This window comes from Spinacia oleracea, chromosome 2, assembly GCF_020520425.1.
Source record: "Spinacia oleracea cultivar Varoflay chromosome 2, BTI_SOV_V1, whole genome shotgun sequence".
NCBI lineage: Eukaryota > Viridiplantae > Streptophyta > Magnoliopsida > Caryophyllales > Amaranthaceae > Spinacia > Spinacia oleracea.
In genome coordinates this window covers 95,832,181-95,858,591 of record NC_079488.1, presented here as the reverse complement: position 1 = coordinate 95,858,591, position 26,411 = coordinate 95,832,181, and the positions used below count along the sequence as shown (strand labels likewise).

General features: G+C 39.2%; 1 protein-coding gene across 3 annotated transcripts; it reads right to left on the bottom strand.

Annotated features, from left to right (window-relative positions):
- Positions 1-449: 449 nt before the first annotated feature.
- Positions 450-24,872, bottom strand: LOC110800265 (protein ENHANCED DOWNY MILDEW 2). Of its 3 annotated transcripts, XM_056837390.1 has the most exons (19): positions 24,510-24,872; positions 23,734-24,162; positions 23,523-23,619; positions 20,773-20,826; positions 20,557-20,693; positions 18,561-18,654; positions 18,375-18,473; positions 17,335-17,582; positions 17,166-17,255; positions 16,541-17,065; positions 16,327-16,468; positions 16,127-16,228; positions 13,330-13,422; positions 10,329-10,370; positions 10,008-10,118; positions 1,542-1,613; positions 1,322-1,440; positions 1,164-1,230; positions 450-1,079 (listed from the first exon to the last, which is right to left on the bottom strand). In XM_056837390.1, the coding sequence occupies exons 2-19, from the start codon at positions 24,141-24,143 to the stop codon at positions 675-677; spliced, it is 2,907 nt and encodes a 968-aa protein (XP_056693368.1). In that variant the 5' UTR covers positions 24,144-24,162; positions 24,510-24,872; the 3' UTR covers positions 450-674. The 3 variants fall into 3 exon arrangements, with proteins under 3 accessions (XP_056693368.1, XP_056693369.1, XP_056693370.1); XM_056837391.1 differs by lacking the exons at positions 10,008-10,118; positions 10,329-10,370 and having other exon boundaries at positions 24,510-24,831; XM_056837392.1 differs by lacking the exons at positions 450-1,079; positions 1,164-1,230; positions 1,322-1,440; positions 1,542-1,613 and adding an exon at positions 1,620-3,781 and having other exon boundaries at positions 24,510-24,836.
- Between the last annotated feature and the right edge of the window lie 1,539 nt (positions 24,873-26,411).

Here is a 26,411-nt window from a genome sequence, read left to right as displayed (position 1 = left end):
CAAGAACTAAAATATAACAATTAGGAAGTGTTTTATTCAACGATTTCCTTATAAATAACTAAAATCATAACTTATTCCCAATTTGCGTTGTTCTAAAACTTAATTCCCTTGTTACCGTCCACGTAAAATCGGTACAACTTTTTATTTATTTATTTTACTTTTAGTTCAGTAAAAATCCCTAACACCAATAGTTGTTCTAATAAATGAAAACTGCTGCCACAAGTAGCTGTTAATATAAAACCAGTATTGTTATTGGTGTTGGCGGCTTTACGCTGAGTTAAAATTAAAAATAATAAAGAACCCGAAGCTTGTACCCGATTCTAAATGGATGGTATCATGGGATTAGTTTTTAAACCAATGCAAAATGCCACATTTAAGGCCATGTCACTACTTGAGGAGCAATCTAATGACATTTTTGTAATAAAATAATTTTTTACGAAAATACCATATGATCAGACAAAATTTCAGTCACTAATTAACTCGGAAGAGCTCCATCAGTTGTAGCCCTATGAAAATGATTATCCATCACAAGACAGGAAGATATACTTTGGTAGTATAAGTTTGCATCGTTAGCAGACTTGACAAACCTCAGACTTTTTTAATAGTTATTAAACAACCATGAGCTATTTTTGCTAACTTTTTACAGGGATGGGAGTAATTTACTAGTAGACGAGTCAAGAGATAAATCCAGTTGGAGAATCAGTGGGGGAGATACTCATGTCCTCCAGTTCATCGACAGGAGAAATGGTTTCCAGATGTCCTGCAACCTTAAACGCCATTGGGTTATGACTATGTTCAGGAACATCATCGAGCATGCGCGGAAGACCACCATACATATCAATCACATTGGAGAAATCACCGTAACAATCTTGCTGTTCTTGTAGTAAATAGTTCCAAGCAGGCGGCGGTTGAGAGCATTGTGGTTGATTAAAAAGCTGAGACTGTCCGCAATTGTAGGCTATTTCTCTGTGCTTTCGTGTCCACCCAGGGTGACTCCAGAGATAAAGGGGAGGAGTAACGTTGTTCCATTGTGATAGATGCTTTTCATTAGCATCACATGATCCAGGAAGGTAGAATGCCTGAGACCAAACCCCAATCAGATACATTATCCATCTCCAAACTAGGAACTAAGAAAGAATTCAGGTTAGAAACCATGCACATACCTCACCAGCGAGTAAATATGGATCCTCCCATATTAATTCATACCGAGTGCCTTTTCTGGAATCAAGCCTACAACAACAACAACAACAAACCATTTTTTTATATAGGGAAAAATATAGAGGGAGTCAGTGTCAGTGGACGAGAAATCTTGTCAAGGTACCTTTTAGTTTCTGGTGGAACAATAAAAATGAGAAGCTTTGGATTAAATTGAAGAGCCTTATTGATAAATCTGTTAGCCAGTGCTGCCTTGTATCCAAATGGAGGATTCAGCCCCATGATCTAACCAATATCATAAGAATAAAAGGCACAATTTCAATGAATAATGCAGAAATTAAAGGAAATTAATTCAAACCCCTGACCCTCAGACATGAGATTCTCACCAGTCGAGAACCGTCTGGCAATTCGCTGGGCTTAACACTAAACCAATCCCTTTGCTCAAAATTGAAATCATTCTGCAGTATTTTGAATAATAATCAGTCACCAATACTCCACAACAAATATAAGCAGGCAGCAGAGAGGGATGAAGCCTTGGTGAATTTTCAGTTTCACCTTTCAATCATGCATACTGCATAGCAAATGAAAGATGTGACAGAAAATAACTGAGATAGCTTCACAAATCTTACAAATTTAAGACCTTAATGTGTGTGTGCCCACATGCAAATGTAAGTTTGTGTTCTGAAAAGACAGCTTCACAAATCTTACAAATTTAAGACCTTCATGTGTGTGCCCACATGCGAATGAATGTAAGTTTGTGTTATGAAAAGAACCCCTAGCGGCCACAAGGTCAAGAACTGTGCAAGGAAATCTGAGGTGCATTTTCCGGAACCAGATAAAAACTATTTTAACACATAAAACAAGACACGGCTGGTGTCATTATCAACTATCATCTAACACAATACATACGAGACCCAGCCAAAATGTTTTCTCTTTCTTCCCAAGTTCCGCCAGCTTACACAGGAGGCCCATGGTTAAATAAACTGTAAGAGTCAAGTCTCAGTTAAAGTCTTCAACAATGAATCCATAAAACTCAGCCAGGTCAACTGCCAATTTCCAATAATGTGATTGAAAATGTACCTTATCATACATAACAAAGAGTTTGTTATATGTCGATACTTTTTAGCATGTGTTTTATGTATGACACATTGACATCGTTGCACGTCTTACAATTGTACACCGAGTTTAGATGAACTTTGTCTGATGAATATTGCAACTCGGTGCACTCATTAATGTTTGAAACCGTGTTAGCAATGATCCGTTCCATCCAGCTGGACCAGCTGTTACAAAACGTTTCCAGCATTCCGCGACAATACGACCATTACCGTGGTCGCCACGGTATCCTCAATTTTTCTTCAACGGGTAGCACTTTCACAGTGTTCTTTCACTGATTAATGCTCCGTAATATTACAGATCACTATTAAAGTATAACGGTAAAGAAAATACGGTCATCCTTTGTTCTACCAACTGACAGAACACAATATTACACATTTATACTTCAGAATTTATTTTTCCCTCACATGTATCATGTATGTGCTACAAAAAATGAACATATTGGTATTGCGCTATTAGTCCGTTAGGTTTAGCTTGAGGAGGACGGCAGATTAGAGGAGAGGGAAAAGAAATCATAAAAGCCATAATAGAGAGTAGGGAGAGAGAGATATATCAGAAAATTATTGGAGTTCATTTTAGCTTTCAAAATGTTAGTTTTGAAGAAATCGGCATTGCTTAGTTGGAATTTTAATTGCATTGATAATTTAATATTACAATCTATAATCCAAGTTCCATAATTTCACTTCTTCTCGATCAAATCTTTTTCATCTTTATTTATTCTATTACTAACACTTAGGGGACGTGTGGTTTGGGGGATGTATCACATGAAAAGGCAATCAACTACCTTAATTCCCTTTGTGATTGTTTATTAAACCAAATCAATCATTCCCTTTACCCCTATGATTCCCCAACTTCCCTCGACCTTCATTCCCAATATAACCCCCAAGGAATCATCCTTACCCCCAAAGTCCATTTCACCTAACTAACCTTAACTACCACTTTGACCACCCTTCATATCTCAATACACCGCACCACCAGCCGGCTAACACCACTACAACCGCCGACGATGCTGTTAAAGTTTCCAACATCAACCAGCCACCTCCACCACCACTGGAAACCTACTCCAACTCTCTCAAAACCACGCAACCACTCTTGAAACCACTCAGACACCTCCGGGACACCCAACCACCACCGGAAACCTACTCCAACTCCCTCAAAACCACCCAACCTCCATCAAACACCCACCTACCACCATGGAACCACCATTCCCATCACCGAAAATATCACTAAACCACCAACCCACCACCGAAAACAACCCCACCCAACTCCAAAACTACTTCAAGCACTTGAAAATCACACCTCCTACCATAAAAACAACACCAATTGCAAATAAAAACCCATAAAAATACAAGATCTAAGAGTTGAAGATGAAGAAGAGAGAGAAAAAGATGCAAAAAAGAGAGAAAGGAGGTGCAGCAGCAGCTGCTGGGTATGGGGCCGCGTCGACGGCGGAATGGCTAGCATTGGCAGCGGAGATGGACGGACGATGATGCAATGCTCTTGCTCCCTGCACCTGAAATTACAGACACAATCACGCCAGAAAATAGGAAGAAGGAAGCTTTGATTTCTTAAGTTCCACAAAAGAGTGAAGTGAATACAAAACAGTAGCTTGAGGCTACTAATCTCCAAGTTAGTAACTTTAGGTTACAAATCTCTTTTCACTACACAATACACAATACCTTCTCTCCTCCTTTCATTCTACTTATATGCTCAAAGCATTTAGGCAAGTACACTACATTAATTAGCTTGTTTGTCCTCATGCTGCTAACGGCCTTTGCCCCTGCTGCTCCATATTGTTGTTGTTGGTTCCTTGCAGTGCTGTTGCTAATGCTTCTTGTCCTTTCTTGTGTCTTCTGTTGTAGACCAAGTGTATAGCTGGCTTGGAGGTACGGTCCATTACATTACTGTCCATTACATTACTCCCCCCCAAAAGACACACCTTGTCCTCAAGGTGGAAGTCAGGAAAGCGAATAGAGATCAAGTCAGCCTCTTCCCACGTGGCCTCAAAGGGTGGGAGACCCTTCCACTTAATCAGCACTTCCCTTGTGGCGTCTGCCCTGCCGCGTATTGCCAACACTTCCTCAGGTTCAGCTGCCATTTCCAGTTCTGGTGTGACTTGTGCATGGATGGTGGGCTGCACCACTTGCTCTCCCACTGCTCTGCGTAACTGGGAAACGTGGAACACGGGGTGGATTTTGCAGGAAGCAGGCAGTTGTAGTTTGTAGGCCACCTGACCCACTTTCTGTAATATCATGTATGGCCCATAGAAACGAGCCGCCAGCTTTTCATAAGGCCTTTGAGCCAAAGAGCGTTGTCTGTATGGTTGTATGGTTGTAATTTGAGGAATACTTGATTACCCACATTAAAGCTCACTTCACGTCTCTTACTATCTGAGTTATGCTTCATTATCTGTTGAGCCCTCAAGATGTGCAATTTGAGTTCATCTAGCACAAAGTCTCGCTCTTGTAGCAATTCTTCCACACTATCAACTGGTGTTTGCCCCTCACCAATGCGCAACAGCTTTGGAGGTTCTCTCCCATACACTATCTTGAACGGCGTCATGGTGGTGGACATGTGAGGGGATGTGTTGTATGAGTATTCAGCCCAAGCTAGCCAATGTGCCCACCTTCTAGGCTGCTCCCCCGCAAAACACCTTAGGTAAGTCTCTAAACCCTTGTTCACATTCTCTGATTGTCCATCCGTCTAGGGATGATAAGAGGTGCTCCTCCTCAGCTCTGTCCCATGGATTTTGAACAACTCTTTCCAGAACAGACTAAGGAATATACGGTCTCTATCAGAGACGATGGATGTGGGGAATCCATGCAGCTTCACCACCTCTCGAATGAAAGCATTTGCCACGGTAATGGTTGAGAACGGGTGTTTCAGACCAATGAAGTGTGCATACTTCGATAGCCGATCAACCACCACGAGGATGGTGTCAATCCCTTTGGAAGGCGGCAACCCTTCAATGAAATCCATGGATATGTCCTCCCATATTGCCGTGGGGATGGGCAAGGGTTGCAACAACCCTGTCGGATGTTGTTGGGAGTGCTTGTTGCGTTGACAAGTAATGCATTCTCGAACATGGGCCGCCACTGCCTTCCTCATTCCTGGCCAGAACCATTCCGTAGCCATTCTCAGGTAAGTTTTCACCTCTCCCGCGTGCCCTCCTGTTGGAGAGTTGTGATATTCATGAAGCAGTTGTGGAATCACTTTAGAATTCCTCGCTAGCACCACCCTTCCCTTGTACAACAGTCTGCTACCCTCCACTGTAAAGCCCAACACCTGTTTTCCTTCAAGGATTTCCTGCCTCACCTTCTGTAAACTTGCATCCTTCTTCACTTCCTCATCTATCATCTTCCATTCCATCCCTTGAGATGTTATGATTGACCCTAGTTCAAGCCATCCAAACTCCAACTCACCTTCTCCTTTCCTAGACAAGGCGTCAGCCACCCGGTTAGCCGTTCCCGGCTTGTATTGAATCTCAAAGTCAAACCCGATCAACTTTCGTACCCATTTTTGATAGTCAGCCCCAATTTCACGCTGCTGAGTGATGTATTTCAGGCTCTGTTGATCCGTTCTTATCACAAAATGTCTACCTAGGAGGTAGTGCTTCCACTTTTGTACGGCTAAGCACACGGCCATGAGCTCTTTCTCGTAAATGGACTTGCCCCTCGCCCTAGGCCCAAGTACTCTGCTATAGAATGCGATTGGTCGCCCCTCTTGCATCATAACCGCCCCTAGGCCGTACCCCGAGGCGTCGGTCTCCACGATGAACAACCGCTCAAAGTCTGGCATGGCCAACCCTGGCGCACTGGTCATTGCCTCTTTTAGCCGTACGAAGGCTGTGGTGGCTGCTGCAGACCACCCAAAATTATCCTTCCGGAGTTGATCAGTCATGGGCTGGGCTATTTGTGCATAATTACACACAAACTTCCGATAGTATCCAGTGAGTCCCAAAAACCCACGCAATTCCCTCAGGTTTCTCGGTTCACCCCACTCCATGATCGCCTTTACCTTCTCTTGATCAACTGCCACGCCACACTGAGAAATCACATGGCCCAAGTATGCCACCTCCGTCTTCCCGAACTCACACTTTTTTTCGTTGGCAAACAGTTGGTGTTTCTCCAGTAGCGACAATACCAATCTCATGTGCTCCACATGTTCGGCCTCACCTTTACTGTAAACCAAAATGTCGTCAAAGAAAACAAGTACGAACTTCCTTAAGTAAGAGCGAAATACCTCATTCATGAGAGATTGAAAGGTTGCGGGTGCATTCGTGAGGCCGAATGGCATCACCAAGAACTCATAGTGACCCTCATGAGTTCGGAAAGCCGTCTTATGCACGTCTTCGGGCCTGACCAAAATCTGATGGTAGCCTGCGCGAAGGTCCAGTTTCGAAAATACTCGTGCTCCATGGAGCTCATCAAGCAGCTCGTCGATCACCGGTATGGGGTATTTATCCGGTACCGTCTCCTTGTTAAGGGCACGGTAATCCACGCAAAATCTCCACGACCCGTCCTTCTTTTTTACCAACAACACCGGACTAGAGAATGGACTAGTTGAGGGTCGTATAATCCCTGCCTCCAACATTTCACGAATCAACTTTTCAATTTCATCCTTTTGCACTTGAGGGTACCTATAGGACCTCACTCCTACGGGATTGCTGCCCTCCTTCATTACTATGGAATGTTCATGGCCACGGCGGGGAGGTAGGCCTGTGGGAAGTGCAAACACTTGCTGGAAATTTGCCAAAACATGGCGCAAAAAATTCGGGCAATCCCCTGTTACTGCCTTCTTGGTCTCCACTTAATTGCACTCCAGTAAGATTCCCCCTCCTTCTCGTCTAATCACCTTAATCATTGCCTTGAGTGATATTTTGGAACGAGCTAGTGAGGGGTCCCCGATCAGAGTTACCGTGGCTCCCCCTGCCTCGTACTTCATCTCCTGTGTCTTCCAATTGGTCAAAACCGGCCCCAACTTCTCCAACCACTGAATGCCCAGAATCACATCAGAATTGCCCAACTCCAAGGGCAAGAAATCCTCCATCACTTCCACTTCATTGTTTAACTTCAGTTTCACCCCCCTGCATATCCCCTTCCCCTTCACAGCTTCCCCGTTTCCCAAGGAAACGCCAAATCCCACTGAGTCTGTGACTGGTATCTGTAATTCTTTCACGGCCCGGAGCGAAATGAAGTTATGTGTGGCTCCGGGATCGACCATGACCACCACTTCGCCCCCTCCTATCTTTCCTACCATCTTAAGGGTCTTGGGATTGGTCAGCCCCACAATCGAGTTAATCGACAGTGTGGCCGGAAATTCGGTGTCTTCCGGCGCCTCTAGCGAATGGAGCTCGCCGGTTTCTCCTTCTCCGTCCTCGTCCTCCTCATCCACTAATAGCACACTCATTTCCTTCTTTTTGCAGACGTGACCGATCCCCCATCGTTCATCACATCGGAAACAGAGTCCTCTCGCCTTCTTGTCCTGCAACTCCCGCTCCGTCAGCCGTTTGGTTTCTCCGGCGAATCTCGATGTTGATAAGGTGGATCTGGTGGGTGTTTGGGTGTTTGATGCATAGGAAGTGGTGGACGGGTGGTTTGGCTTGTACGACATATTTCTGGATAGGGGGTTAGGAAGATTTGGGTTAAGGGTGGAATTTTGAATTGGGCTGGGTGGGCTACTGTATGTTGTCTGGTTGTGGATTGGTTGAACTGAGCTCTTACTAAAGTAAGAAAAAGCCCCACTCCGACTTGGGCCGAATCCCCCTTTCTTCAAACTTTGGACCCGATTTCTCTCCTCGACCCGTATTGCCAGATCCATGGTCTGATTCAAATCCTCCGGGTTTAGGAGTCGAATTTCTGCCTTAATTTCATCTTTCAGCCCGTTTATGAACTGCCCTATCATTATACTATCTGGTACATCTTCCAACGGCGACGCCATGTCTATGAACTCCTTCTGGTAATCGGCCACTGTGGTTGTTTGGTGGGTGGCGAGCCACTGCTCGTGGAGCGTGCCTGCGTTCATCGACCGGAATTTGGCTAACACCTTAGCCTTGAGTTCCCCCCAAGTCCTCATAGGTTGGCGCCGAGACTCGAATGTATACCACCTCAAGGCATCGCTCTCCATCGCTACCATCGCCGCCTCCATCTTCTCATTTTCCGATAGCCGGTAAAAATCAAAGTACTTCTCACTCCTCAATATCCACCCATCTGGGTCCTTCCCTTCGAATAACGGCATATCCAACTTCCTATATTTCCAATGTCCTCCGCCTCCACCACCGTCGTCGTACCTCCTACCCTGGGGTCGATATCGGTGGTTCTCCGAATAAGCTTCATCCTCCTGATTGTGAACAGGGGAATTGGGTCTGTGGGCTAACAACTCTTTCATCTCATTCTGGAAATCCTCCTGACTCTTTTTCATTAACTCCATTTGCGAGACCTGCTCATCCCGGAACCGTTCTATCCTCCCCTCAAGTCTGGCTGTTGCCGCACTAATGGCCTCCTGGTTTCGCTGGGTATCCTCGTCGCACTTAGTTTGGAAGTTCTCGGCTATGGTTCGCTGAAATGTAGCCATCCCCTCTGTCAACAGGCGTTGAATGTTACCTTCAAGTCCCTCTATCCTTCGCGTCACCTCAGCTAGCCCCGTTTCCACCCCATCCATCCTTTGCGAATTAGACAACACCATGGCTGCTGCTTTTCCTTCCCAGACTCGTCTGCTCTGATACCAAGTGCAATGCTCTTGCTCCCTGCACCTGAAATTACAGACACAATCACGCCAGAAAATAGGAAGAAGGAAGCTTTGATTTCTTAAGTTCCACAAAAGAGTGAAGTGAATACAAAACAGTAGCTTGAGGCTACTAATCTCCAAGTTAGTAACTTTAGGTTACAAATCTCTTTTCACTACACAATACACAATACCTTCTCTCCTCCTTTCATTCTACTTATATGCTCAAAGCATTTAGGCAAGTACACTACATTAATTAGCTTGTTTGTCCTCATGCTGCTAACGGCCTTTGCCCCTGCTGCTCCATATTGTTGTTGTTGGTTCCTTGCAGTGCTGTTGCTAATGCTTCTTGTCCTTTCTTGTGTCTTCTGTTGTAGACCAAGTGTATAGCTGGCTTGGAGGTACGGTCCATTACATTACTGTCCATTACAGATGACGGCAGAGGAGGAGGGGAGGGGAAGTAATGGTAGTTTTAGATTGAAGGAAGGGGTATGGGTTTCCTTTTCTTTTTTCAAAACAAACAACTTGGGATAAGAAAGGGCATTGCTTTCCATTCTCTCTCTTTCCCTTTCTTATTGTCGTTCCCGTTAGCCTCTGCGAACCAAACGCCCCATCAAAGGATTTTGGAGCTGGGCACACTCCAAGCTAGAACTTGAGCAAACTTAAGCTACTTATACTAGCAGCATGACAACATATACTGTACGTATAGAAGCTTTCACATTAGGTGATAATGATTAGCATATTCTTCCCTCCCAAGAATGCCATAGATAATAGGGGGTGATATGGAAGCTGACATTTAACTCTAGCATTAAGAGCAACTGTAATATTTTTACCAAATGTACTAAGTATGTGAGGGGGTGAATGGTGGACTTTCGACAATTCAATTTCTATACCAGTAAAACCCTTTCTTTGTAACATAGGTCTGGATAGTCAGGTTTGCAACTAATGATATTGGTGCAAAACTGCAAACCAATAGTATCAAGATGCCAATTAAATAATGGGAAATTGAGTCCCACCTTTGATGGAAAGAGATCATAATTTTTGAAATAGCACTTCTTTCCCACATCGTCCAGCTTCTTTTTCATCAAACAGCTGAAATCATTAGCACCGCAGCAGAAGTCCACTATCTGCAACGCCAATTCACAGTACATCAGCAACTCAGGGATGATACCAATCATCGAATTAGGATCTAGATAGCTAAAATGTTGCGTGGTTTGACTCTCTTTGCCACTATATACCACAAGAGAGGCGCGGTTACATATTTTGTAGATTTTCTCATCACTCAGAGCTGAAGTATGAAATAAAAGAAGGCGAGAGATTAAGGAAAGATCTCTCACCGTATCACCATCTTGGACATACCAATGTAGCCGCTGAACAATCTGGGAAAAGAGAACCGTTAGCAATATTTATTTAAAGAACTTCTCTTTCTAACGCAGTTATTTTTCAAAGGAAGATGTTTATGCGAGGACAACTTTTTTGTTATTGTTTTAGATTGGCGGGTTTGGGGGGGGGGGGGGGGGAGTTAGATAATGTTTTTATGTGATCAACAATACCATCAACATCCACACGACAACATAAAAAGAGAAAAATGCTGTGCTACTAAGAAATCAGGCATCAGTGAAGATATAATTTTTAGATTTTCAGCAGTAAAATATCAAGGGGAGACCTGCAAAGAATTGTCCTTATTTGCAGCAGCACTATGCTCCGATGGTGCATAAATTCAATACCGTTCTTTATTTTATTTTAATGCCCGGGAAGGGGAGAAGGGGTGTCCTCTATTGAAACAATTCCCATCACAATTCTATTTTGGAAAGAAAAACAGAAGTCCTCTAGTACTTTTCTGTGAAAAGGTAGGTCTTAGTTATCTTAAGGATCAAGGATTTTAAAGAAAAATTCCTCTTCACAGGTATCTTACGGATCAAGGATCTTAAAGAAACATCCTTTCACAATAAGGCCAAGACATCCCCTTTACACTTTTTGCATCTGAAGACTAAAGCCCCGTAAGTCTAACCATAGGCAGCAGCCTTCATAGAAGGCACTGTGAAAATAGTATGGTATGAATCTGGAAAGAGTATTAGTTCAAACATCATCACGACTAGCTAAACAATAATAAAAATATTTGTGCACAGGAATATGTTATATCCAGATATAGTCATACTCATCTACAACAAAATGAACTACCGTGCATGAAGTTATATGTTTGTATATTCCATGACAAAAGCAAACTGATGTAATGCAACCAACGTGGAACAAAAGGTTTGCAACAACTGAGGTAAAGGACCGAAGATTTTTTTTATAGATCGGCAAGAGTAGAAACATTAGGAGCGGTTCTCTCACAGAAAAACATATTGCAAGCAAATGACTTCAGAAGTAATTAGTAAGGGGAAAACAGGTCAGAAATAAAGGGAATCATAAGAAATGTTCAAAGAACTGCAAAGGTGAAGCTGCTCAAGCAGATTGTAGTAGGACTTGAAGGTTGTAGTGTTCAACTCGGTTTGGATTTAGAGTTAGTAGTTTCAGAGTCGAATTCGTACTTAATTCTTGAGTCCGATTTGAATCCTATAAAGTATAATTGTCCAACTGGTCGAGATTTCCACCCTATACCAAAAAAAAAACCTAAAAAAGATTCAAGAGATATCTGGAGGCAGCATTAGACAAGATCAGCATGCTTTCTAGTTTCTACATCAGAAAAACAGACTCTATTGTCATGAACATTGCAACCTAAAACTTCTTACCAAACAATTTATCCATTAAAAGGACAAAGGATAATTGCTGCCAAATGATCTAAAGTTTAGCTTAGAAACCAACATTCAAAGAGACAAAAATAAATAACTGCAGTGCTATAAATGCTTAATCAAATTGGAAGTTCTATGTTCTCTCAAGTATGTTATAAAATCAATAACACTACAACAAGGCCAGATGCGCTAGTTGCAATGACCTGAGTCGATTGGCTTGTAGGGTGCTTATTCCTGGGACCTAGGTACATAATACTGTAACAGCTAGTGATAAACAGCTATTTCAAGGGTTGGGATGACCAAAATTTGAATGGCACACACATACACACAAGGATCTAAAACCTAGCTGCCCAAACTTCAGATAATAGGTAACCAAGATGAAGTCCTGGAGATAATCTCCCAAAGAGTAGTTCCAAGTTCAGCATTAAAATCATAAAATCATCACTGATTCTCTTACCAAACTAAAAAAAACAGAGTACGAGGATTTTGAAACAGATCTTAAATGAATAAAATGTAGTATAAAACATCCTCAATCTACAAGGAATAGCAGCAATGAAGTTATAGTAATACTAAAATAGTTACCTTTAAGAGTCCTCGTACAGAAGATCTCTTATTAAAGCAATCCATGTTATCCTCAGCTAAGTTTAACACATCAACAAAATCCCAAGGTCCAAAATACTAGAAAATTATCACAAGGAGAAAGTACAGGAGGGATGTGAATCATGCCGCAGGCTGTTAGGCAGCGTAAAGATGTACATAACCTTATCCAAACAATAATGGCTACAGGTTTATAGCCATATTACTCGCAATAAAAAGCTTTTTTTAGAATTTAGCACACAGGATCTACTAGTAGTAACAAATACACAGGTTCTTCAAGTAGGCAAACGGAGCACTTGTATAACATTACAGTGCGAAAGGTAAAAATACAACCAAGGAAGGCCTTATAAACTTTTTCTGTTGTTTCCCATGATTCTCATACTTCCTACTTTGGGTCTATGGTCTTTCTTTTTCATAATAATGCACTATTGCAGTAAAGCATATTACTATTATGTAGGGCTGTCAAAAACTGACCCGATCCAACCGATCTCTGACAAAAACCTAAGTGACCGGAAAAAAAAATTCACACATTCAATCCCCATAAGGACAATGATCCCGCACAACTACATTATCCGGTTATACCCGACCCATAACCGACCGATGACACAAGTTGACAGCCCCACTATTATGGCACATATTGTTCAAGGTCATGAATTTATAAATGTAAATGAGCTTGTATGTTAACATGGAATTCCACCAACGGGTCTAGGCCTCTAGGGTGCATTTTCTCTGCTAACTGCTAAGCAGCATTTTATTTCATTGATTATTATTACTACTCACTTCAAGTTCCTATCTGTATAGCTGGTAATAACTAGTAAGCACCAATAAGGTAGCAGAGATTCATGGCCATGTACGTTCAACTTAGGAAACTTCACATAAAATTATGCACAAAATCAGCATCATTATGACCTTTCAACTAGCAGTTAGTTCACCTTATTTGAATTGTTTGTGGAAACTAAATTAGTATTATCATATAAGAGTACTGAATTTCGATAAAAGAACTTGCCTCCTCAAGCTTATCCAACTTTGTGAAGTGCCGTCCATAGGATGTGTAGGACATGCCATGTATGAAGGGTGCAAGATACACATCAAGCCTTTTCTGCAACAAAATCAATGCAAGTGCTTCAATTAGCATAACGTAATTTACTTGATAAGAAAATAAAATATAGCTACCCATTTAGTTCTTCTGCCATGCAACAGTTGCCAAAAAACAAAATCCAGGTACATGCAGAATTACTAAGCCACAAGCCAGAGAGAGGGAAGCCAACCTAAAATTCAGGAACAAGTTCAGATATGACAAGAGATTTAGGGCATCTCAGCATCTTTAAGGGAGGTTTCCAGATAAGGTCATAACATTTCCATTTCGAATGCCAAACCTACTAACACTACTTACACTACCCATATCAACCACCATTATGAACTTCTGTGCCCTTTTGTTCACAGCACAGCACGCCCCGTAGTAAACCGAACCATACAGATGCGCAATTGTGAGTTATTTGAACTTTAAAGTCACTACCCACACCAGGGCCACCGGGGAAGTCGCCCTAGGCCCAAAAGAGAAAAGCCGTGTTATGAAGAATAAATATTTTGGCGCAAATATGAACACATGGTAATTGTTGGCTCAGTGGTTGGATGCTAATGGTTTTTCTTTTTGCTCCTTGAGATCCGAATCTCATTGAGAACTTATATTTTTCTATACCTTTCCTCATATTTTGACGGAAATTCCCTGCTGTGTGGACATCAATTTATTAAAGATAGTAATGAATGTCAAGTTACGTAGATGATTATTTAATATTTATTTTTAAAGGATATAAAACTTGTTGTAATACCAATTATAACATATTATGCAGTATGATTTTTATTTTAAATTTAACGTTTTCAATATTCCACAACACGCAATATAAATCAAGTGGAATATTGCAGATTTAACTATAAAAATATTCAAAGGCCAATAGTTTTACTAAGGATCTGTTTGTTTTTAAATTATGTCAACTTATTTTTAAAAAGTAATTTCAGATAAATTAAGTTCATATTCAGGTGAACCAAATAGAGCCTCAATCACCTTATTCAACAACGATAATGTAATATACGGAGTACAACCAAATAGAGCCTCAATTACCTTATTCAACAACGATAATGTAATATACGGAGTACTTCTCAAAAATGAGAACTATCCAAATTACATATGCAAAACTTGTCTCTATAAAGGGGCAATTTATGATACTGAGTTTCATGTTATTTAAGTATTTATTTAGGGTTATAATAAGTAATATTCATTAACAAAAATTTTGTTTGCAAATCGTAAAATTTATAAGGCCCTTATTTATTATTTCTCCTTAGGCCTCCAATTTGTCAGAAACAGGTCTAACCCACACTAACTCATCCTAATATACTTAACAGTTAACCCAGTAATTAGAACAAAAATTCAAGAACCAATTAACTTATGTTTCTGGGGGAATATTATATTTTTAATACAATCAACATTCATTTTATCATTTCTTTCACAAGGAAATGTAAGCAATTTATTTAGAATATATGGTTAGACATAGATAACTAGATGAAAAAACCATACCCATGCATAAGAAAATATTTGATTTTAACAACCTACTTCCCACACTTTGCCAAAAAAATTCAAATGGCATATGTATTGGAAACAATAACATTAACCCATCCCTACTGTCAATTAAAAATGTCTTGTCATGACATGACGCCATTGAATACTTGAGTTCATATTAAAAATGTCTTGTCATTATTAGGGATATTTTTCTTTTACCTGCGCTGCCCCAAACAATATCATAAATACTTCCGAGTCCCACAATAAAAAGAGAAAACTACTTTTGGGGCCCGTACGACGCACAGAATACTTTATTCGTGAACTTAAATATAAAAATTTGGAATTTATATACTACCTTCATTCCTGAAAGATCTTTATGCTTTCTGTTTTAGTGCGTTCCTAAAATTTCTTTACACACTGTTTTATTCCATTTTGGTATATGAATTTTACATTTATACCCTCATTCTGCCAACATAAAACTTACAATATTTTATTATAGAGTCCAACACAACTTACTCACTCACAATACTTTAATATAGTTTTCACCCACTTACATTGTTGGACCAATTTATAGCAAACTCATTCCTTACTTGTTACCCCCACCATTATATACTCACTAAAGTAATTATAGTGTAAATAGTAAACGTAAAGATCATTTGGGAACGGAGGTAGTAAAACTGTTGAAAACAAAGTGAAACATGCATTACACATAAACTCTTATACAAAACAAAGAGAACCATGAACATATAACAAGAGAAATCAACTCCAAACCAATCCTCGAAAATATTATGATTCGGTAATGAATCAATTCTTATTTTTAAGGCAAAGGCAAATAAGTCAAGGCAAAATTTTAACAGGAGGAGAGAGAATCGAAAACTAAAATTTTCTGTCAAGGATAAGGGAAACAAAGGAAAGAGAGATCGATATGAATTAGGGCTCTTTTACCCTAACAGCCTGTCTAACTCTTATTATTAAACGAAATTTCTTTAACAAGGAAATGAGCTTAGCACAACATGATATGGTGCTTTATATTTTTTTTTAAAACAAACAAAAACATGACGTCATGACATGGGTTTTCTAAGGGCACGTGGCAAGTAAATTTTTTTTATAGATGCCGCTCTTGCATCAAGGTCATCCAAACAGCATTTTGGCTGATAGTCCATTAAGAAGTATCAGTAATCCCGGTTACTATATGCACAAGCGTGTGTACTAAAAGGAAATTCATCATTATATCATTTTTAGTCCAAACCTTCCATAATGGGACTTGGCGAAGCAGCTCTGCACTACAGTGGGTCTTTGCATCTTCAACAGTGCCACCCTTTTCGAGCTTCTGCAAGGCTGTTCGAATGGCCTTGCAACATTTAATAGGGGAAAAGAACAGTCAAAATGCCGACATTTATATCTTGATACAGTTAAAGACTCGTGAACAGCAAGCACTTTCAACAATACCTTAACCGTAACCTCCACTTTCATCTTCGTTAGAGTCTTGTCTAATGGATTTTGAGAATTATAATTGGAGGGAATAATCTGTTGCTTCTTGAACTCGTCCTCGTCAAAAGAAGCATTGACATTTTCCATCAGAGCAACAATTCTGCAGTAGAAATACCGTGAATATTTGTAGTACCAAAATTAGGTAGTAACATCAGAAGAACTAACCCTTCACCTCTTCTCCAATTGAATGTCAACAGGACTTGAGCAGCTTTGTTTATCCAGCAGGGGCTTAGCTGAAGGAACGGTATTGTGTTTCTTCCAAGATTTGTCAACATTGCCAAGCTGCACTACATTTGACTTCATAATTTTCTCAGAATTGAATTTACTCTTCTCAAGCACTGTTTTATTTGCAGTTAATGTTGGCAAAAACTTCATATGACCCCTTGAAGCAGACGTCAGACTACTCAAGCTTGAATTCTTCTGAGTATCAATACTGGGTTTGATACTACATTTCCCAACTTGCATAATTGAATCACTCCCTTTAAAATTATAGTAATTGACCTTATCAGCTTGTTTTACAATCTTCCGTTCAACAGTTTTAGTCGCATAAGGGTAAGGAAGCAATTTCCTCTTCATCGGCAGGACATTTGCCTTAGTCAAACCATGCTCTGGAACATGGTTTCTCTCTTTGAACATACCAGGAAATAATATATGGTTCCTCAATGGGGTGCCTAGTGTTGGGTCAATCTCATGGTCCCTGTACAAAGTTTGGAGCAAATCAGAACACGTGCGTGGAATGAGAACCAAAGGTTCAGATCTCAAATATTTCGCTTAAAAGAAATCAAAAAATAACCTACAGGCAATATATCAAGATACGTTTTAGCAAAAGACCATCCCAAGCTCTTGGCAAGATTCCATTATCATCATCATCTTCAAAAGTAATTTCTCTGAAAAGGCAAAATAAAGCTCAGCAATTATAAGTTAAAACTTTGGTACAGCATACAGCAATCTTTCAAAATTGACTACCTTGGTAAGCATTTCCTATGATATGATTTGGGACAACGTCTACAGACTGCAAATTGTAGGTCATCAACTTCTCTATCTTCTACGCGCTTGCAAACAAAACATTTGTGAACAGGACAAGCAAAAGACTCTCCTGCAGCTATTTTTTTCTCAAGGTCCTCCTCCTGGGTATCATTTCTCTTGTAGAGTTCTTTGGAAACACATCTAGGATGATAAAAGCGGCCACAATTACCAGCAATACAAGGGAATACCTGAAAGAAGTTGTGTCAAATAAACCAGGCTCCAACGCTCAAAGTTGCACCACACAAATAAAGAAAACTTGATACTTCAGATTCCCATTGAATGGACCCTAACAATCTGATATTAGGGTGCAATGGCACTATGAACATAACAGCTCTGGGGAAAGTAAGGTTTTAGAGAGAGATAGAATGGGGTAATTTCCATCCAGCATTCACCAACTGGTATGTAAAGACCACAGCAGCGTAATGATCCACTTAACAGTTGAAGTGCAAGCTACTTACACTCAAAAGATCATGCTTCATTTTAATCATTGAGAAATGAGAAATAGATTTTTTCACACTAGCTAATTGCTCGGGTTCTTCTTTATCATGGAGATTATCTTCTCAACATTTGGCTAGACTAAGAAAATGTTCTCTTACAATTGATATGACGCTCGAGCGACTAAAGTAAAACCTAAAATTAATGCCATGAGAGACCACAAATACTGGATAGTTTCAGGACAAAGTACAAAAAAAAGATAGGGTAGTTTATCACCTTTACTTGACAAGATAAAAGAAAAGAAAAGTACATCAATTAGAGTAGAAAAACTATTAGTAACAAATCATCAACATATTGCATATTCATATGCTACACCTATCCATTTGACTAGTCATTTAATGGACTCTAGATATATGTTCTTTAAAAATCATTGCTGTAAGCAATTACTCATAACTGCTGTTTACTTGAATTTTAGAACAAAGATACAATAATGTACCAAAGAGGGGAAAAGAAGAATCTAGTAAAAAGAATCCAACAAAGTATACCTCTGGCTTAGAAGATAAATCAGATGAGCCTAATTTTCCACAAATAGAACACTGATGTTGCTGATATCGACAGTTCTTGCATTTGAAAACAGGTATTTTCTGCCAAATTACGAATCATAACACATGGAAGATGTTATCCTTAGTAGTTAGTGCATATAAAACCTTGAGTAGCAGAAAGTTTCCTACATTAACTTGTGCTGTTGATAGGCCAAGACTTTCACATAATCCCTCTCCAGAAGCCTCGGTTGCATGGAAAGACCTCATACACCTCCCTTCACAACTAATAAATGCAAAACATCAGAAAGAAATACAACCAGTTCTTCAGGAAATGAAAGGCAAACATATGACTTGAAAGATGAATATTATAACTACCAAGTATCCCTAATGACTTATTTGTCTCATCTTAGATGAGGCAGATTTGCCAGGAAGGAGAGGAAAGCATGACCTAATGAAATGACAAATATTTTGGTAGCAAAGCCATATGTTCATTCATAAGCAACTGAGCTTTACTCCATCAAGGCACCAAGAGGATGCTTTTGACGATTGAATCTTCCGCCTACCTGACACCCCCACCCCTCTCGTCACTTTATCACTGCTAGACATTTAATTAAGGACAATTGCAGGGCAATTTTTTACTTTTATCTAAGATGTTACACCTTACGGGTAAGGCTTATCGACAATGGTGGTACTGCAACTAAGCATATAAGGGCATAAGGCCAGGGCTACAAACTGGAAGGACTAGCCAATAAATGTTTAGCATTTTAACTTTGTATAGCTTTTCAACTTTCCAAAATGTTTTGAAGAAGCTGGTTATTAAATCATGTAGTGCATCAAGTATAGGGAAGAGACATTTTAGGTAACACAATAAGTTGGTTAAATTAGCTTGGGTGTGAAGGCAACAAAGGAGTTGTATGAGATCAATTAGAGAGGAGGTATGCTGAAACTGATGAGAGTTATATTTTATTTTGTTTTACCTTTTGTTGAATTGTCCAGCTACTCAAAGGTCTGGGATTGTATGCCGGAAAGTGTATGTTTTAATCGCAGCACTAATACAAACAGTTATTTTCATTTTCCCCAGTTTATCTTCTTGTTCCTCATTTCTAGAATCTGATTTTCCAATCTACTACAAATCATCAATGAAATAAGAAACCTCTCTCTCTTCTGCATCATGATTAAAGGATTTCAATTTGAGATAATCATGCATTTTCCTGTTGCATTAATTTCCCAATCAGCCCTATTTAGGAAATAAAATTAATTTGATGCCCTGAGAGGCTGAGGTATGAGTTCTAACCAAGCTCACTTTCAAAAGTGAATGTCTTAACTCACAAAAAATGGTGCCACGTAGGTGACCTGACGCAACTTCCCCACTAGAATCTCCAATAATATAGGTAACGTGTAAACTGTCAAGTGAAGTTCCATTCAAAATCAGATATTAGCCCTAGCATTCTAAAGATCTTATATTTTTGTCACCTAATATGCGTCAAAGTACTAACTTTCTTACCTATAATCATATTTCTATTTTGACATCCTTAAGATAAAGATCCAATTATATTGATATCCTTAAAATGTAAAACAAAGCTCAATCTTAGCATCAGGTCACCACAGTGATATTTCTATAAAAATAGGTCATCAAAATGGGGAAAAAAAAGAAAAAAAAGTGAGTCGTTAAATAGAAAATTCACCATAACCTAGGCGTAATGGCCTTCTTCACTTACAAAACCATTATGGTTAAAAAAAATATAGTTTCATAAAAATAAAAATAAAAAAAAAAAAATAAAAAAAAATGATTAGCAATAGGAAAAATGGGATTAGCTTATCGTTTAATTAGTGTGAGTCAATGTTTCCTTAGTCCTGTGGAAGAATGACCCTTGCTGTTATACTTAGAATACGTTAGGTTTTGTTTTACTTTAGGGGGATTAAAAGAGACCTAATTTTCTTTAGTCACGTATATTTATTATTAAGTACACAACCAATCAATCGAAATTAGAAGAGGAGACTACTATTTCTGTAAACCAGAAAGTAAACATCATTATTATTTGAAAAGAATGATGGACTTGTCATAATCAGCATTTATCAACTTAGGATACTCCAAGTCTCCAAATAGTAGTGTAAAAATTGAAGGGGCAGAACAACAGGCAGCATATACAAAGTTGTTGTAGGCAAAAGAGAGGTAAATATATACCTAAGAATATCCCCACCATTGTCACAAAGTGAGCAACAAGTGTCAAAGAAGTCCTCACTGTCAAATGAATCATCAGGCTCACAAGGATCCTCCACATCATCAACAATAAAATCAGCCCTCTTCACCGGCAAGCCTTCCTAATAGACAAAAATGAATGTTATCATGTATTTAATACACACATTATAACAGAGATCAACATCAACTTCTTGCACAGACCATTTGAAGCACTTTCCCCTTTGTAGGCTTTTCCAAAAGAATCCCAAGCATGTACTGTCCAACGAATTCATTGTAAAAAAAAGTTAATTTCCATATCAAAAAAGTACATAAAAGACAATTCCTTCATCTTAGGAAAGTGTACAGTAATCAATCAGAAATTAAAAGCGTCTCTTAAGCATCCATAAAGACCAAAGTAGATCAATTTACATGAAATTACAGCACATTTTCAAGATATCAACTGTTTATTTCTTTAGGCATACTTTTTCCTCTTCCGAAATTCATCTATTATAAATACAGTTGAAAGATTCCTAAAGAGTAAAGACATCAATGACTTTCAAAGCCCAACTAAAAGTTTAATACACCATCTCATTTTTACAGAATGACAAAAGGTGAGAAACACAAGCTAGGGTTACCTAGATAGAACAAATAATCCAATGAGATGAAAACTACAAGGACATGCTCCCCTCATGGAATGCCAACTAGCAGAATTTACTTCAGATGTTGCGCTTTGGGTTTCCCAAAATTATGTTCACAAATTACACTTTTATTTTGAGTCAAAGACAACAAATTTAAGTTTCTTTAACTCTTTTCTTTGTCTTTCTCTCCTGTTCAGTTGTTCACATTAATACTTTTTCTCACTCCACCCTAATACCTCCACTTACTTTTTCTCTCTATTCAATAAAAAAACATTAATAACTATAACTGATTTCCATACCAAACCCATGTGAAGAAAAATTGGGGACATATAATCCTATTAAATTCTTCAAGAAAGCAATGAATATATCACTCAATCTACACATGATTAAAATGTACATTGGGTTACTGGTGTTTTCTTTAAGTATTAATTTATTAATCACCGTTAGACTTGCTGAAGAATTGATGATTAATTGGACTTTTAACTTTGAAACACGCACCGTGGGAGGCATTCAGTGATCAAGTATGAACTTGATTAATTCACTTAGTCAGTAAGTCCTAACTGAACAGATGGAAATAACATCTTAGGCCGCTCTACCAAACTTGAAAACCCCAAAATGAGCAAAGGGTAAAGAAAGTCAACACAGACAAATAGAAAGGAGTCCTTGGGAAAAAAAGTTGGCAAAAGAACAGTCAAACACAAACATCCCATCGCCACTGATCATCGGAACCCTTCCCATGTATGGTCAAAAAGTGACAAGTTCCCTACAATAACACAATGCCCTCTCGCCTCCCTGATTGGCTCTCTAAAGCAGTAATCAGTTACACAGAGTTTCAAGTCTTACTTCCGATCCTATACATCACGAATAAACAACAAAAGATACTCAAATTCATCCAAGAAATCATACGTTCGAACATCCTACAAATTAAGCCATAAGGCTACAATAACAGTGAAGTGCAATGACGATATCAGCTTGTGGCTTCAGGATTCCAGTATTATGACCAAATCAGATGCTAAGGTAGCTTATAGTTGGTTTATATATCAACCTGCCTGGAATCATTTACTTCTACAGATTAAAAGGCAGCTTCTTGAGGAAACAAGCTCCCTATTTCCAAGTACTTAAATATCCTATATACTCTAAAACATATTGTCAACGGCTCGTGATTGAATTTGGAGTGAGTGAAAATGCAGTCACAGGCTCACAGCTATAAAAAGTACAGAGCTCAATTATTTTTGTTAGTACAAGGTCGCTATTATAGTCACTGACAGATGGATCACCTCCGGTGAAGATCAGTTCCAAAAGCTATACATCAGATTATATGAACAGGAATGTAGACTCTTGTCCGACAGTCCCTCATGCTTTGAAAAATATCTAAATGTCCACTTTGAGTCATTTCCAAGTTGCGAGCCCCTCCCAATAAAGATCCTGGCCCCAATTTGTCAAAACCAACAAGGCAACAACTTAATAATGACTACAACTAGTTCACGAGCAAGAAAGAAGACAAGTTCTTTTTCTTCATTTAGAGTTCTAGACACCTTCAACATCAACTCCACTAACTTGGATTTCTCATATCAAATGTCCTCGGTTGAGAGCAATACAAGATTCTTTTATCACGCTCCCTTCTTCAACAATTGTACCAACTGCAATAAGGCCATTGATCATTATGGCAGTGATTGATCTGATTCTGATATCCTCCAAATAAATGTAAAGCATTATGCTTATAGGTGAATTCAACTGTTACTAGCCATTTACAGCTAGAGCAAATATATACTACTCAACTCAAATTTTGCTCACCATCACGTGGACTTGCAGATATAGGCTCTTTTACTTTACAGACATTATTGATTAGACCTTTTTCTCCCTTAAGGACTGCAGAAACCTATGCATGAAGGCAATCATACCAAATGGTGATAGATAAAAAGGCTGGTATGCCTACAAAACACCTCCGTACCAAATTCCCCCCCCCCCCCCAACTCGGTTCATCATCAATGGCAAACTAAACCATAAAAAAATAGCTTCTGTACCCCTGACATGCCACCTCATTAACCCCTATCACTTTGCCTCAGTGTTTAAAAAAGGTGCTTAATAGTGTTAACACTGATTCGTATTGACTAACTGGAAACCTTCATTACTGCTGATTACACTTCAGCAAATACTATATCACAGAAGCCTAAGAGTAAAAAATTTATAAAAAACAATCACGTAATCTGCAAACACATTTCATATAGTGCAATCCTGGCACAAATTATAAGAACAGATTTAAAGTCTTAAGCATATTAATGACGGACATACAAGCAATTCAAGCTATACTGAGTTAGAATTCAGATGAAAAACCTCAGACTTCAAGAAGGTTTTGTCAAGTGCAGCAGCATTTCTAAGCAGTGAAATATGATTTACACAGTCAACTTCTGAAGGGGCAACCTCATATGTGCTGCAACATGTGGAGATAGATTTAAATTCTTAAGAATACATGAAAATAAACAATGGAAGTAATGTAATACATATTGCAAAACATGGATATTAATACCAAAGAAATTTCACAAACCTGAACACTCTTGACAAGTGGCCCCATATAGAGCTTTCCGTTGCCTCTACATTATGCTTAACAAAATGGAGGCACTGGACTGTGACTAGTATTGATCTAACTGTAGTCTCAAATGACTTTTTTGGCTTCAGAAGCTTTAACCAAATGTTACCTTTGCACAACACCGATATTTCAGGTTGTACATAGGAAAGCTCATACCTCCATGCCACAACTTTTTTAAAAACCTTTCGAAGCCCATCGTCAGAAAAACCAACCAGGAACATCTCGAGGTTCACATTATCAACAGGCTCTTCCTTGGGCCATTGAAGGGGCAAAAATGCAAATGAAACGTGTTCACTCGCCTGATTTATGAATTCATAATCAGATACGCTATCTGGAAAAATCTCACCCTCTTCGTCCGAAGATACCATTTTAGTTATCCACAAATGACTGGAAAATCAACAGTTAGAATAAAATGAGCTCCACTGTCAACTTCAAATGATCAAAAGGCTGCAATTTTGGTTCACGCAAAGGGTAGTTTGTTGCATAAACCCCAAATTCCAAAATTGTTTTGTAGATCAAAAGTCCAAACCCTAAATTACAAATATTCTAATTTTTACAGTAAAAGAGACGACTCTATGAACATGTATTAATGTATTACGGCTGAGTTTACAACACAAAACTTAAAGTAAAACCAATTATACAGACTAAAAGAAACGAACTCCATGAACATGTATTACGGCAACTCAATTGTCAATCAAAAGACAGTAAATAGAAGAGAAACAGAGGAGAAATACCAGGAGAATATGGAGGCGTCGCACGATTTGCGGTGGCGTTGGTGGCGGTAGTAGTTTTTTCCACTAAGACCATACCACCGAAGCAAACTGAAAGCGGTGGTGGTAATTCGCCGGTGACACTGTGGAAGCGGAGAAGCAACTGTCGCCGGCGGTGATGAGACTTAAGTGGCGCGCAAAGCACTGGAGAAGAGTGTATATAGAAACTTCTACTAGTGTATGAAAACCGGCGAAAATGATACCTTTGTACTGCCTCCGTCCCTTTCCATTCGTTATTTTTGATTGCACGCAGAAGAATTTATTGTACACTGTGTTAACTTTTACTCACATTTTTTTTAATTATTTTTTTAATCTTTTAATAGGTTTTGATTAATCCCACCGTCTCTATTTGTTCTTTTAATATATATGGATAAAGAATCTTTTTATTTTTATTTTAAAATATAAATTACTTCATTCATTTATCATGTTTTCACTTTATCCAATATTCATTTATTGTTTTTTTTTGGATAGAGTGAATTAGTGAAAACAACTTTTATTTTTATTAAAAAAAAGGAAAATTTGGTAATATTAATCCAACCTTTGACCGATTTTCTTTTATTAAGCCCACCTACGACATATTTTTTAATAATCTCACCTTTATTACCCAACAACTTTTATTGGGCCCAACAGGTCATAAAACTGTTGTAAGCGGCATTATTTCTCTACATGGCAGTACTCTCTCTCGATATATTCAGTCATCGTCATCAATTCATCACCATCTCGTTGAATTTTTCACCGATTACCGGCCACTTAAGCCCAATAAAAGTCGTCGGGTAGTAAAGGTGGGATTATTAAAAAATATGTCGTAGGTGGGATTAATAAAAGAAAATCGGCCAAAGGTTGGATTAATATTACCAAATTTTCCTAAAAAAAATAGAACTTCAATTCACTAGGTATTCTAACAACCAATAATATAACTTTATTTGTTTCTTTGAACCAATTAAAACAAAGTATTGGCAGATGCTATATGTGATGGTGATAGGAACACAAGGTACTTTCAGTCTTCCATCTATCGATAGTTAGGCGGCGGAGAAATCACATTGAAGCCTTACAAAATGGTGTTGGCAATTGGGTGAGTGAGCAGGAGCAAGTCAAGTTATTAATTATTGGGTACTTTCAGAGTATATTTCAAGAGGATAATATGAGAAGGAGAGAATCTCACATGCTGCATTATCTCACATGCTGCATTATGATTACTTTCCTTTCCACTTTCCCCTAAATCCCTCTATAATGATATCCTACCCCTCCCCCCAGGATTTTCCATTCGCTTTCCCTTGACAACCTTGACCAACCATGAAACACCATCCACCACCTGCAACGTATCTGAAATCACCGTCGACCCTCCACCCCACCATAGTTGAGCCACCCCCCACCACCGTCTACCCACCACCACCGACCCACTACCCCACCACCTCCTAGACCGCCAACAACACCCCCGAAACCATCCTCCCAACACCGTAAACTTCCCCTAACACCATAAAGACACTCAAAATCACCATAAGCCACTCAAAACTACCACAAAACCACCTCAAGCCACAAATAAACCACCTACGACCCCCGAATCTCTCCCAAAAACCCAACAACAAACCCTAAAATTTTCGGTAAAAAATTAATTTACAAGAATGGACAATGCAAAATACATTTTCTTCTTGTTAATTATGTCTTTAAATGGTTAATTATGAATCTGAAGTTTTTATGCTCGAATTATACTTTTAAAAAATCAAATTTGGCGGCGGTGGAAAGGGAGGAGGCGTCGACAGAGGGGAAGGGGAGGGGGCGACGAGCGGGTGACAGAGAGAGGGGGAGGGGGCGGCGGGCGAGCGACAGAGAGAGGGGGAGGGGACGGCGACCCACGATAGAGGGAGG

What these genes read in the sequence shown, in the direction of transcription:
- LOC110800265 (XM_056837390.1), bottom strand. Translation starts at nt 24,143, where the DNA reads ATGGTATCTTCGGACGAAGAGGGTGAGATTTTTCCAGATAGCGTATCT. An exon ending in CGTATCTTGATATATTGCCT is followed by an intron (nt 17,066 to 17,165) that starts GTAGGTTATTTT and finishes AACTTTGTACAG; the next exon opens with GGACCATGAGATTGACCCAA. An exon ending in ATGATCTCTTTCCATCAAAG is followed by an intron (nt 1,614 to 10,007) that starts GTGGGACTCAAT and finishes AAAATACTGCAG; the next exon opens with AATGATTTCAATTTTGAGCA.